Here is a 14,541-nt window from a genome sequence, read left to right on the forward strand (position 1 = left end):
ATTAAATCAAGGAAATTATAAAAGAATTTAAGATAAGATAAGATATACTTTATTGATCCCCCAGAGAGGAAATTCAAATATCACAGCAGCACAAGACAAAAACAAAAAGACATAAAATAGAATAAGATAAAAGAGAAAAAAATAATAATAATAATAGATAAATAAAAAGATAAGATAAAATAAAATTGCTACATCAAGATGAATAAAGTGACTAAAAATGGCAGACAAAGTGTTGAATAAAATATTTTTTTAATTAGTTGTAATTTTATTTAATGAATTAATTATTTATTTTTAATTGTTATTATTTTTAATTTATTTTAGATACTTTTTTTATCCTTTACATTTCCCTTGGATTAAACCTGAAGTGCAGTTAGTTGTAATATTTTAGCGCCCTCTGCTGTACAGAAACACAACGTACACCGCTTATGTTGCTTCTTCATGATATTTTTAATTTTAAAATTTTGTATTTTACGGAGAAGCAAAAATAAAATGTAATTTAATAATTTGTAAAATGTAATAAATAAAGAATGATAAATTAACGTTAAAAATATTATCGCAAAGTACCATCAGATATTACGTAACACGGTGTATATAAGTAGCCTCATGTGTCGCTGGGAGTTGTAGTTCCTTTCGCCTTGAGGCCAACTGTCTGAGTTACGTAACGCACTACAGCTCCCGCGATACCTCGGCGCTCGGCTAAGCCACTAGCTGGTGCACGCCTACGCTAAATAAACCCATCGACTGTAATCCTCACTGTACACAGCGGAATCCTCTGCGGGTATTTTCTGCCTCACTGTAAGTTTGTTCCCCAAAAAGCAAAGACATGGACAACTCCGGGAAAGAGAAGGAAGCCATTCAGCTAATGGCGGACGCTGACAAGAAAGTCAAGTCTTCTGGCTCCTTTTTGGGAGGGATGTTCGGAGGGTAAGACAGCACTGCACCAAAGAACAAACAGCTAACGTTAGCAAGTGTTAACTGTCAGCAGACAAGTTGGCACGCAGCCCAGCTATACGTACACATACATTTAGACAGTTATCGATAATTTACGACATATTTAATAGGTTTAGTGAGATATTAAACTGTTAGGGCGGCACGTGACGTTCACTGTAACCGTCCCTGTGTGTTAGTTAGCTAAGTTAGCTTATTATTCACTGTAAACAAGCCAGCAGATCACGACTCTCTGCTGGAGCTAGCTTTGGGAAGCTACGCATTAAACTGTTTACAGCTAATTCAGTGACTAAGACATCTACTCTGACTTTATTTACAACCCTTACTGTGGTTTCACTCAGTATTTGCATTATGGAAGGTGACTGTTAAAGATGTATTGTGATATTATCTGACAGTTTATGTCTGTACATTTAATTCAGATCCCAGGGATTTATTCCCATATTTAAGTCAAAAACTGCATTTTTTTGTGGAACATATTCTCCTCAGAGTGAAAACCTAAACATATTTTGTCTGAACTAACGTCACAAGCTCCAAGGCAGTGACTCTGCAACAACATGGTTCAATATTAATTACTACTTTTATCAGTGCACTCATTAACACCTGAGTTAATCCCCAAAACACATAAATAAAAGGTTTATGATTATTATTGATTATTTAAAATTCTAGAGTAGGGTTGCAGCAACATACTGAAAATTTGGTGGTTATCATACTGTGTGCATGTGCTTGTCTATGATGCTGAAATTCTCCCCTTTATTTTAGTTTTTTCTTTTTCTTTTGGTAACCACAATTTCTACAGCAATTTGCATATATGATGACATATAACACAGTTTCATGTTTTTCTTTTTAAACAGAAAAATTAATCCTTTTACCTTCTAACAGTCCCTTCATGCATAGGCTTAAAGTAGGTGTGCAACTAATTTGAAATAAATAGGTAAAGAAATAAATGAAAAAAACCTATATAAATGAAATAAAAGTCAGCTGGTAGTACTCATGGTCAACATGTCAGCTTAACCTTGTCTGCATCCTACAGGATCACAGTTCAAAATGTATTTACCCACACTGTTACATCTCCTGTTTTAGTTACTTTCAAAGGGGAGACTTCTTTTTTAACATACTTGCATTAACAAAATGATTTTAAGTTTTAATTATAGTAATTAATTAAACCCAAAATAACCCCTCCATTTTAATCCATTGAGACAGTTATTGTACTGTAACAATCTCATACTGTTGCAACCCATTTCAAGAGCATTAGTATTGCGTATCAAGAATGGGACACTAACAGTGCTGACCATGTAACCACAGCATATAGCATATCTAATAGAGAAACGTAACAGTAAGTGAACTATGTAAAGTTAAAATTAAAAGAACAAAATTACAAGGGATTTTTGGATGAGGCAAATTATGGAAAATACATACACTAATTCATTTTTCATTTAGCAAGGGACATCCTTAGAAATGACATCTTACATGTTTGACTTAAGGTGATCTTCTGTGTTGCTTCAAACATTTGACAATTATGTCATTAATAAAAACAGTTTACTTAGGCTTTCTGTTTTTCCACTTACACTACACACTTTCTGATTAAAACTACAGTAAGAATCACAGACGATTTGTGATTGTTAAGATTTTCCCTATAAAATAAGACATTTGTCAGGCTAAATATGGGAATGCTAGGTGTTGAAATACACAAGCATTCATGTGTATTTGCGATCGTTCAGAAGGAAGATGGCGTGTTAGATTCATGCTGAAAGTTTCAGCAGTCCCACTCATTTTGTTTCAGACTGAACCTTCAGATTTTAATCAGAAATACTTTATTGATCCCAGAGGGGAAACTGTGATTCGTTACAGTCGCTCCTAGGTTAAGAATAGAGAATTATAATAAGTATGAATAAGAGTATGAGATATACAATATTTAACACCAGTACTTAAAATATTAACATAAAAAATATATCTTCACTTTGCTGAGTCTGTAAGTGTGTAAAAAATATCCAAATATGTGCATTGTGCTACATTACACTGTATAGACTAGTGTTACACTCAGATATATAAAATATATATTAAGCTATAATGGTTACTACAATATAAACATCAATAGAACAAAAAAAACGTGTACAGTCATGTACGTTGTATGTTGAATAAATATATATCAAGAGGACAACCAGGTAGGGCTGCATGATATGCAAAAACTACGAAAAATAAAACGTCATATTGAGATTATTTTGACAGATATACGAGTTGTGATTTTAGTGTTAATGGTAATTTTTGCTTTTTATTTTCACCAAGAAAAATATAAAAATAATGATGATGGGATTTTTGCTGGCATCTGTGCCAAGCTACCATGTTCCCTGACATCTGGAATATGATTTGTAGACCGAGGCATCCCTGAAGAGCCACAGTGCTTCATTTATAACAGTATGTTGTGACACGTTTTACATTTATCACAAAAATTGCAGCTCCTGTGCAGCTCTAGCACCAGGCAGGAATAAAGTGCAACAAAAAAGACTTAAAACAGAGATTAATCATTCTTTAAGAAGACACCTCTTTTACAAGATTTTACTTATCTGACTGGTTATGACAAAATTAACTTAAACATAGATAAACGCTGGAAAGAACTTTTTGCTTAGAGTTCATTTTGCCTACACATTTAAAACAATGTTATTCTAGCTTCCCTAACAGCTGCCATTACAAAGGTTACAGACACTCTGTCTGACTCCTGTCCGTGACTTATAATCTACCAGTGACCTTGTGGAGATCATTAATATGGTGTTATTTAAATAAATACATGTCATCTTATATATTAATATTTTACAGAGACACAAAGACGAGAGGAAAGATTTGTTTCCATAGGCCCAAAATACAAAGAGCCAGCAGTTATTGCCCTGCGTGACTCTGTCTTTTTTCCCAACACTGTCCTAACTGACCCCCAGATGTTACTAGTCGGCAGTTCTCGTGTGCGATAACTCTTGGCAGGCTTTATAGTGGTAATTCTGTGGCTGACCAAGCAGTGATGTAATCCCCCGGCATGATTGAATGGTCAGAGTATTATTACAACTCCCAGGAGCTCCCAGGGGTCCACTACTTGTCGTGGAGGGAGGGAGATCTATAGTGCTCGTGTCGAGGGATTTATGTAAGCCTGGCCACCAATTTGAACATTGCATCTTTCTGCACGTTATACACTTCATCCCCTTGTGGTGCCATTTAGGCAGAGTTTATTAGGTATAACTTTATACAAAGGTCAGACTAAGTTTACTCGCAGTATGATGTGCATCCTGCATGAATGTTTGTATGATATTCACTTGTGTTTTTCTGTTTCCTTTCTTTGTCTAGAGGACCTCACAAAGTGGAAGAAGCATGTGAGATGTACTGCAGAGCAGCCAACATGTTCAAGATGGCCAAGAACTGGAGCGGTGCGATAAGCTGTTTTTCATCACTAAAGATATCCACCTTATCAATTTCAACACACACTCGAGAAGCTGTAGGATTATGTGCTGATTTTTTGGCACCATAACTGCAAAGCGCAGCACTTGTGAAGGTGCCACAAGTAAAACAAGGTTGAATTATGTGCATAAATTAGAGTGTAAGCTAAATGCAAAGTATGTGTGCTGAAAAGTTTGTGTCCTTCTCTCTTCCTGTCTCCGTCTTCAGCTGCTGGAGGTGCATTTTGCAAGGCCGCACGTCTCCACATGCAGCTGCAGAACAAACACGACTGTGCCACCAGTTTCATCGATGCAGGAAATGCTTACAAGAAGTCCGACCCTAATGGTGAGACTATGTGGTAACTCATTAGCTTCAAACCTCATTTTAAACCATGTCTTACATTTTAGTGCCCGAATTTTAATTTCCTTTCAAGTAATGAAATGTTGAGTCTACTGTAGACAGTTGTTGCTGTGATTTGTCACGTCCATGTGGTTCCCAACTGGTCGTGCTACGGGGTCCAGATTTCTCCTTAGTCATTAGTTCAAGTTTAATCTATTCAGTGTCAAGCTAGTTTGCTGTCTCTGTGAAGTAGCTGTCCGTTTGTCAGTCACTCTACAGCAGGACACAACACTTAAGGATGAATGCTCTTTGCTAGAAATTCACTGTACTTCAAAATAAAGTGTGTTTTTTTGTTTTTACAAACTTGACACATTTGTGAGTCACTTGCTGTCCATTCAGAATGGACCGCAACCCACTAATTGGGAACCACAGACCTAGAGAATTCCCACATCTCAAGGTGGGACATGGCTTACAGAAAATTGTCTCATAGAAAATCAGTCATGTCTCCAGAGATGAGTCATAGTAGGTTAAGTATTAATCTAGAAAGCCAAAACATTTGGTGTCCCCAGGCTAAACTTTCTGACAGTTTACTACTGAGTGTCTAGCTAAAAGCCTGTAATTTATAATGAGGCAGATCTCACTTTAACAATCTACAATAGCTGCTTTGCGTTTAATACTTTAATGGGATAGTTTGGATCTTTTGAAGTGGGGTAGTATGAGGTACTTATCTGTAGTCAGTTGGCCAGTCAGTCATCCACCACCGAGCCCGACATTGTGATTAAAAAGCCCCCTCGGCCCCATTCATTTGTCTATCCACACTTAAGTTTGACACTGCCATTGTGAATATTTGTCAGTGTCGCTGAAAGATATCTGCTGCGGCTCTACCCCCTCCACATGTCTGAGCTCCTCACCCTATCTCTAAGGCTGAGCCCAGACACCCCACGGAGGAAAATCATTTCAGCTGCTTGTATCCGCGATCACATTCTTTCGGTCACTACCCAGAGCTCATGACCATAGGTGAGGGTTGACACGTAAATGGACCAGTAAATCAAAAGCTTCACCTTCTGGCTCAGCTCCCTCTTCACCACGACGGTCCGGCATAGTGCCCGCGTCACTGCAGAAGCTGCATTAAACTGCTGATCCATCTCACGCTCCATTCTACCCTCACTCATGAACAAGACCCCGAGATACTTGAACCATGGCCTCAGATTTGGAGGTGCTGACTCTCATCACAACCGCTTCACACTCGGCTGCAAACTGCCCCACTGCATCTAGAGTAGCATTAGTAATTAATAACTTACAAAAACATTATGTGCAATAATCCACTTTTTCCTTCTTTTTGAGCACACACACATGCTGTGTGTTACAGCCTCTTTAAATAGACAAAGGCTCAACTAGAGACCGGAACATATGACAGGACACAAGACAAACAAAAACCATAACGTCATCCATCACGATCTTTTGCTGCAGACATTGTCATATGTCAATTTGCTAGGTATAGCTGCTGCTGCTGCTGCTGCTGCTGTGGACGGAGGCACCTAGAAAAAAAAAATCAATCAATATCAGTTTAAGGCTACGCTGTATTTAGAATATTTTCACCACTTTACCGGACGGCCATTTTCAACAGGGAACTGAAGCTGCTCTCTTCAATGCCAGACTCCATTGAGAAAAAACAGTAATTTATCATCACTGAACAACAGGAGCTGCTGGTCTACCGCTGCCTTGATCAGCTATTTATTATCTGTTATTTTGTGACTTTGGCATTGAAACGAGTTGGTTGGATTCACTGAAGTCACACCATAACACAAACAAACTAACTGATCGAGGCAGTGGTAGACCAGCAGCTCCTGTGTTTAGGAGGCCAAAACTACTGTTTTTTTTCAATGGAGTCTGGCAACTTTGATGAGAGCATAGACAGGGAACTGAAGCTCTATGAAAGGGCAGTCTGCAGTACGATAAAGCAGCGAAAATATTCTCAGAATATTTTCAGATACTGATTTTTTTGTTTTAGGTGGCTTAAGTATGTTTCGCTGCTGCCCCCGTCCACAGCACTACATTGCTTAGCTTCCATGTCATCACTCCAGCCTGCTTCTCCAAACTGGGGGCATGCTGACAAACATCTACTGCGGGTAAAACACTGACTGTGTATAAGTACCTCACAAAACCCCATTTCAAAAGATCGGAACTATCCTTTTAAACAATTGATCAGTTATAATGTGCTAGAGTTATTGCCCTTGGAATGGCACTTACCATTAGATGATTTAAAATGCTCTTTGTACTCATTTAATATTCTAAATATAGATGTAGCCATATGTTAGTTGAGATGGTAGCTGGCTGATGTATTTGTTTTGTAGAAAAAAAGAGGAGGGTCCTGCTTGTGATTTTGTTTTTATCGTAACTGACTGCATGCAACTCGTAAGAAACTTTGATTGTTTCATTCACCTCATTTCAGCCTGTTGAAATAAGGCAGCATGTAGACTGATGCAGAATGAGGTGCTGTCTGCGTGAGGGTGTGTGTGATGATGTCTAACTGTTTCCTCCTCTTGCCTTTATGCTGCCAAAAGAGGCAATCAAGTGTTTAAATGCTGCCATCGATATATACACAGACATGGTAAGATGCTCATAGAAAGTGTCCATCTGTGTTCTGACCCACAACATTTTTTATTTTTCATAGCTGAGAGGTTATTTTGATATCTCATCATCTATCTCCCTTCATTTCCTCCCATCCCCAGATTTAATTTTTGGGCCCGTATCAGCATATCCATAACACACAAGTTTGTTTATTTAACACTAATACCTTGATCAAATTGCATCTTGTAATTCCCTTCAGCGAGGATTAATTTCAAAAGCTAAAACCTTGTAGACGTGAAGCCACAGGCTACTGCCTGACCTCGCCTCTCTGCACTGAAAATGTAACGCAGCACTTGCATTGACTCAAGAGGTGTCTGTGGATAGATCCAGTTAGTAATGATTCCTCCTCTCCTCCTCCTCCTCCTCCAGGGAAGATTCACCATCGCAGCCAAACACCACATCAGTATCGCAGAGATCTACGAGTCTGAACTGGTGGATATCGAAAAGGTAATATCACATAATCAGATGTAACTGTTAATGATATTACTGTAGGGTATTTTTGTTTTGAGGAACACACAACAGTGTTTGTTGTTTTTCTTTTACAAAGGCTATTGCACATTATGAACAAGCAGCAGACTACTACAAAGGGGAGGAGTCCAACAGGTAACGTATAATACTGCATGTTGGGTCTTTTTCCAGCTCTAAAATCTGTGTTACATTCACATTACAAAGAAATGGGGCCCAAATAAGATTTATTTGCTCCCATGTGACACAGATCAGATCATTTCGAGATCTGGGCTGTTTTCATACATGGTCCTTAATCTGATCTTTATCCGATATCTGGCTGTACGACTGCTGTGACATTGATAGTTTTCCCACATCATACTTCAGTGCAGGCGCAGATCACTCACCATGTAGTGTCAGAGTGGTCTGTTGAAAATACAGTGGCCTGTATAGCCGTACATTGCTGCAGTATGTTGCCCCGGTCGCCCTTAAGTTTTGGAGGAACTGTTCCTCCATAAAACCTTTACATTGCGGCCCCACCACTCCTGAGTCCCCTCACACTCACACCTCTCTCTCCACAGAACTACCAGCAATAGTTACCAATAAAGTTTTGGCTATGGCTTTTGCGTTCCTACATCTTCTTGCCCTCATGTCGTTGCTCAGACAGCCCATAATCCCAAAGCCTTAATGGTGTGAAAAATCCCCCATTGGACCAAAAACCCATTTGTACAACAGCCCTGAAAACTAATGCCCAGTGCTTAAAAAACAGCAGAAGCACATGGCTAATTATTATGCACAAAGATGAATGCCTATTAGAACAATGAGCTGTCACCTCCTCAAAATATGATGAATTTTCATCCTACTTCTGTTGCAAATAATTTGGGAAAAGAAGCTTGCACCGCTATATAATTAATTGTCTCACAAATGTGATGTTTTTTGTCGTTGTTCCAACGTGCGTGTGTGTGACATTATTGGTTGCATGTGAGGCATTTCAGGGCAGCGATCCGTTCACACTGATGTCGGAAATTGGTCACTTTAAACATGAATGTGAACAGTAGGGCTGCCCTGAGAATCAGGGAATCAGAGAATCTGCACCAGCCTGGAAAGCTCGAGGTCTGGCATTGGGCACTTTCCTTTGTGCCTAGTCTGTACCAAATTTCAAGGGCACCGAGGCAGGTTGCGTCTGATGTTGCTAGGCGACCAAAACCAGCACTGTATCATAACCAATTTACCAGAATCATGAGTGCAGAGCTGATCTTCTTCCAGGCATTGTTTATGTGTTGGCCTATTCTTCGTGCAACAAATGTAAAGCTCTGGGTAGCCCTGCACTAAAATAATCAACTTCTCCTACATGTTTATGGAAGAAGGGAAAGATATCTGCAGGCTGTGATTGGTTGTTCCTCGTCACATGACATGCAGTGCGTGCAGCTACGTTCCAAAAGTTGTGTTTATCTCAGGATGCAGCCATCCTGCCCTGAAATATAGGCGCCCGGGAAACGTGTGTGTGCTGCGATGGCGTCGCTCCAACATTTGAGTGTGTCAGAGCTTCTGTCACATCTCTGTTCTTGATTCACCATTTCATTTTCTGGTGTCACATGCTCTATAAAAACTTTTGAAATAATGGATGAATTATATCACATACTTCAGATATACAGCTCTTAGAGCCTGTTGTATTGAATGTGTTCTGCAATTTCCCTTTAGTTCTGCCAACAAGTGTCTGCTGAAGGTGGGGGCTTACTGTGCTCAGCTGGAGCAGTACCAGAAGGCTATTGAGATCTACGAGCAGGTGTGCACCTCTTGTGTTTGCATGTCATGCTTGCACTTTCTCCCTCAGCACTGATTAGCTGATGCTGACATTTCTAACATGATGTGGGTGTATATAGGTCGGAGCCAACACGATGGACAACCCGTTGCTGAAATACAGCGCCAAAGAGTATTTCTTCAAAGCCTCCCTTTGCCATTTCATTGTAGACGAGCTCAACGCTAAGGTGAGTTCGTACATTTGAGGTTCAGCCTCAGGATCTGGGACAGGAAGTTGTGGTAGAAGTCTAACACGTTGTCATGTCTCCACAGATTGCTGTTGAAAAATACGAGGAGATGTTCCCAGCTTTCTCTGACTCTCGAGAATGCAAACTGTTGAAGGTAACTCACTGCTAAGAACCCTGAGGAATCTGATGGCGTACTTTTCGCCCCTTAATCTATTCAGTTTCTGTGAGTAACCTACATTTATTTTTGTCTTAATAGAAACTTCTTGAGGCTCATGAGGAACAGAACAGCGAAGCTTTCACAGAAGCGGTAAGTTTTGTATACCCTGAAAAAAGTTCTCAAGTTTTTAAACAAGGCCTTTGGTGAGCGCAGGAATCCCTCTGCTCCAGCTCTTGTAGTTTTGTCAGATCCCATGTGTGCTGAAGTTGAAAGCTAGATCTCAGGTATCCAGTCAGTCTCCCAGGACTGTGTGTTTATATGGAACTGGTACAGACTGATGGAGTGCATCCATATATAGCTGAGCTCCTAAAGGAGTTTTCAAAGTTAACTCAAAGTCAGTGAAGAGTCCTCATCTGCAGTGTGTACAGTACGGTTTTCATGTCAAAGTTTTGAAAAAATGCATGACAATTTTAACAGGTGTGTTAGTTTATACATGCGCAGTACTGATGGTAGAAACTGAACTTAAAGGATAACTTTGGTGTTCTTCAATGTGGACCCTGTTTTCTTGTTTTTGGGTTGTACATCTGTCCCATTCTTTTGAACATGATTTCTGGAGAAGGCCTTGAGGGAATATCTTCAAAGATGGCACAAACGTGCACTTGGATTCAACAATAAACTGATGAAACTTTAGTGGTCAAAAGTCACTGTGACCTTATCCATCTCACTCTTATGAACTTGATGTCTCACAAACACCTTTCTCCAAATTTGGCAAAAACGTCCACTTGGGCTCAAGAATGAACTGATTATAATTTGGTGGTCATAGGTCAAGGTCACTGTGACCTTACAAATCATGTTTTAATGCCTCCACGACGGCAATAGCCGTGGATGTTGGCATTATGTTTTCAGGTTGTCCACCCATCTGTATGTCTGTCCTTCCCATCCTCGTGGACACAATAGCTCAAGAATGCCGCAAGGGAATTTCTTCAAATTTGGCACAAACGTCCACTTGGACTCAAAGATGAAGTGATTAGATTGTGGTGGTCATAGGTCAAAAGTCAAGGTCTCTGTGATCCAGTCAGTCTCATTTTTGTGAATGCAATATCTCAGGAACACTGTAAGGGAATTTGTGCATATTTGGCACAAACATCCACTTAGTATGAAGAATACGCTGATTTGAATTTTTTGGTTGAAGGTCAAAGGTTAAGGTCAGTGTGACTTCATATGCTAATTATGACAAAACTTCACACAAATGCCTAACAAGATAAAATAATAAAGTCATGACATTTTATATCCAAAAGGTCAAAGGTCAGCTTCGCTGTGACATCATAATATTCTGCAAAATATTTTCCAGGCCATTATTTAACGTCATATCTCGGGAGGGGAGACATTTGGTCAGATACTGAATTGATGACACTAATCTTAGGTGTCCACCTTGAAACTGTGCTGATTGTATAGATCTTCTGTGTGTGATGGATCCATGTTTTAGAATCTGTAGCTTTTTGCAGCAATTGCAGCAATTTTTTGAAGCATTGTCGACTGTCATGGCTACATATGAGTCTGGACTGCCAGGGATGTAAACCGTAACTTGACTGGTTCGTGGAGGCATACAACAAGCTGCAGCGTAACCTCTTGGAGTATTTGTGCACTGTTGATGTATATCCACTGTCTCTGACAACACTATGAAAATGATCCTACAGAGAAAGACATTGGCATTGGCTATTTCAGGGCTGTTTCTGATTAAACAAAATAAACGAAAAAGGTCTATCTTTGTAGGGATCCTTTCCATAATGTTGTCAGACACTTCAAATAATAATCTGAGCCAGTTAGTGGCAAAACCAAGAACTTTTAGTGGACCGGAACTGAAGGTTTTTAGCTGCTGCTGGCTGCGGCCCTCTCGCTCAATGATGGATCAGTTTTAGAAACTGTCACTTAAGACACACAAACATGGGGAAATAGGGTCCAGGTTATAAAATACCAAAGTTACCCTTTAATTGAATTGTGTAGTTTCATCTGAAAATAACCAGTAATATGTAACAAATAAAGATAAATGAGCAGAACAGTCCGGTTTTAATCCTAATTTGAGAAATAAACCTTATCTCTGTGTCTCCTGTCCGCCTGCAGGTAAAGGAGTTCGACTCGATCTCACGTCTGGACCAGTGGCACACAACCCTCCTGCTGCGCATCAAAAAGACCATCCAGGGCGACGAAGGGGATTTGAAATGAAATAAACCCAGGGGTAGAAATGCAGCACGGAGGGACAAATCCATCACGCATGCTTTCACACACACAGGCTCACACACACACATGCACACACTCACCTCACTGTGTACAGCATCCAGAGATGAGTGTCTGCCGACGACTTTGAATATTCCACTGCTCACTGCTACACTGTCAGAGTACTATCTTTGCTTTCCTTACGAGCATATCTGAATCTAGTCAGAATGTAAATCCTCTCGCCCTCACCTCTGTCCAGAGGATTGCTGCATACCTTTTCTGCTGAAGTCTGTCCCGGGGGGATTTCACAGCAGTATTGAAACTGACGTTAGTATTGGCAACAAGCACTGCATGTTTTGTACAATTATTGGTTCCTAGTCAGACGCAGCTTGTGTTTTTTTTTAATTTAATTTAATATATATTTAAACAGATTATTTAAATGTTTCAGTTTGTTCTACATAAGATTGTCACAGTGTGTGTGGATTTCATGAATGTATCATCATATTTATTTTTTATTTGTATGAGTAGAAGAAAAGGGAGTTATTGAAACTATTGCAGCCACACAGGAAGTTATTTTGTTTGCTTTTTATCACCAACGTGGAGAGACTCTTCTTGGCGAAGGGCACTGATATGCAAGTGTAGACTGTTAAACATTTGTATCTGATCACAGTCACTGATTGTTTTTCCCCCACACGTTCATACTTAAATTTGTTCTTACTTTAGGATTTGTTGATGTACTGATGATACTCTGAATGTTTGAATCTGTACGCTGTGATTTATAGTTTGCCTGTGAAAACTGTGTATTTGAATGAAAAGCGCTGAAACCTTTACTCCTCATTTCCAGGGCAGTAATCTCGAGGTAATTAGTCACTCATCTCGTGCCGTGTCGTGACGTGAACTTCTCATCGAAGGTTTTGCTGCTGCAGTGCGCCTTCCTAATGGCCAGTCGCTAAGCATGTCATTGTGTATAGATTAGTGTTGTGTTACATTCACTAGTGCGAGCCAGACCAAAGTTTTTACAAAAGGGTCAGTCGCCCTGCGTATCCAGCTTCTTCCAGATGGAATGACAATGGACCTTGGATATGACCTGTATGCTAGTGCGAATGGACAATAATAAAGATAATATAACCCCAGCTGTGTTGTCCTGACCTTTGACCTTACTGATCATCCATTCCTGAGAAGTGGGACAAAACAATTCCTACAAAAAAAACAACTAGAGATGCACGATATTGATACCTAATTTTAGTCATCATGACGTCTTTTCTGTGGTGGAATTAACATCATACTGGTCATGCATACTCTAATCATAATGGCCCACCAGCAGATGGAGACATGAAATATAATACTTTTCAGTGTATGGGATATTTATTCATTGTGCAAATTTAGAAAAAGCATGTTGGGCAATTATGATATTTCATTTTAATGCTGATATTGACCATTGACGTGTAGATATACCTAAAAAAAACCTTTAAATTAGAACTTCTTAACACACTACTTCTGTTTCTGGGGTGAAACATTATCTTTTAAAGGATAGATCAACATATTTTGATGTGCTTTTTAACTTTAAAATTTCCCTTCTGCTAGAAAACAGGCTCATTCCAGATAATAATTCACAACTTCAACTGAAATTTTGTTAAAGCCTTCAAAATCTAAAACTAAGAGTACATACTGATAACAACAATGTGAAAACTTTAGAAGTATTCGCCCCAGTTTTGTTGTACTGAAACCTATAGATTTTATTTGGATGTTTGTGTGTAGTTGCTAATGTTTTCTAATGGACCTACACAAAATAGTCATATCGGTGAGGTGAAATATATTACATATATATTATGTATTCACCTTTGTTGCAATGAAGCCTTTAAATAAGACCTGATGTTATCAATTACCTTTCAAAGTCCCTTAATTAGTTAAATGGAGTCCAGCTGTGTTCAATCTAAGAGTCACATGACCTTAGTTTATACACACCTGTTCTGAAAGGCAACAGAGTCTGCAGCACCACCAAGCACGTGGCACCATAAAGACCAAGGATCTCTCCAAACAGGTCAGAGACAGTTCTGGAGAAGTACAGATCAGGGTTGGGTTATGAAGAAAATATCGGAAACTTTAAACTTCCCCCAAAGCACCATTAAATTCATTAATACAACCAGAATGAGAAGAATGTGGCACCACACACCTCACGGATCAGTCGAGGAGGACATTAATCAAACAACAAAGAGTCCAAAGAGAACTCTGAGGGAGCTGGAAGGGTCCACAGCAGAGACTGGAGGATCTGACCAAAGGACCAGTCTAAGCTGACAACTCCACAGAGCTCTGTGGAAGAAAGTCCAGAAAAAAGCCATTGCTTAAAGAAAGAAATAAGTACATGTTTGGAGTTCAGCAAGAGGCATGTGGAAGACTCTCCTA

The 14,541-nt window shown here is 39.5% G+C and overlaps 1 protein-coding gene across 1 annotated transcript; it reads left to right on the plus strand.

The window, feature by feature from the left end:
- Positions 1-692: 692 nt before the first annotated feature.
- Positions 693-13,271, plus strand: napbb (N-ethylmaleimide-sensitive factor attachment protein, beta b). Its single transcript, XM_033649395.2, has 11 exons — positions 693-924; positions 4,276-4,355; positions 4,594-4,710; positions 7,269-7,315; positions 7,705-7,782; positions 7,883-7,938; positions 9,481-9,565; positions 9,663-9,767; positions 9,853-9,921; positions 10,024-10,074; positions 12,046-13,271. The coding sequence occupies exons 1-11, from the start codon at positions 824-826 to the stop codon at positions 12,145-12,147; spliced, it is 891 nt and encodes a 296-aa protein (XP_033505286.1). The 5' UTR covers positions 693-823; the 3' UTR covers positions 12,148-13,271.
- Positions 13,272-14,541: the final 1,270 nt, after the last annotated feature.

This window comes from Epinephelus lanceolatus, chromosome 13 (genome assembly GCF_041903045.1).
Source record: "Epinephelus lanceolatus isolate andai-2023 chromosome 13, ASM4190304v1, whole genome shotgun sequence".
NCBI classification, from domain to species: domain Eukaryota; kingdom Metazoa; phylum Chordata; class Actinopteri; order Perciformes; family Serranidae; genus Epinephelus; species Epinephelus lanceolatus.

Coding starts and splice junctions, on each gene's coding strand:
- napbb (XM_033649395.2), top strand. CDS start 824: ATGGACAACTCCGGGAAAGAGAAGGAAGCCATTCAGCTAATGGCGGAC. Junction 9,768..9,852: donor TAGACGAGCTCAACGCTAAG/GTGAGTTCGTAC, acceptor ATGTCTCCACAG/ATTGCTGTTGAAAAATACGA. Junction 9,922..10,023: donor GAGAATGCAAACTGTTGAAG/GTAACTCACTGC, acceptor TTGTCTTAATAG/AAACTTCTTGAGGCTCATGA.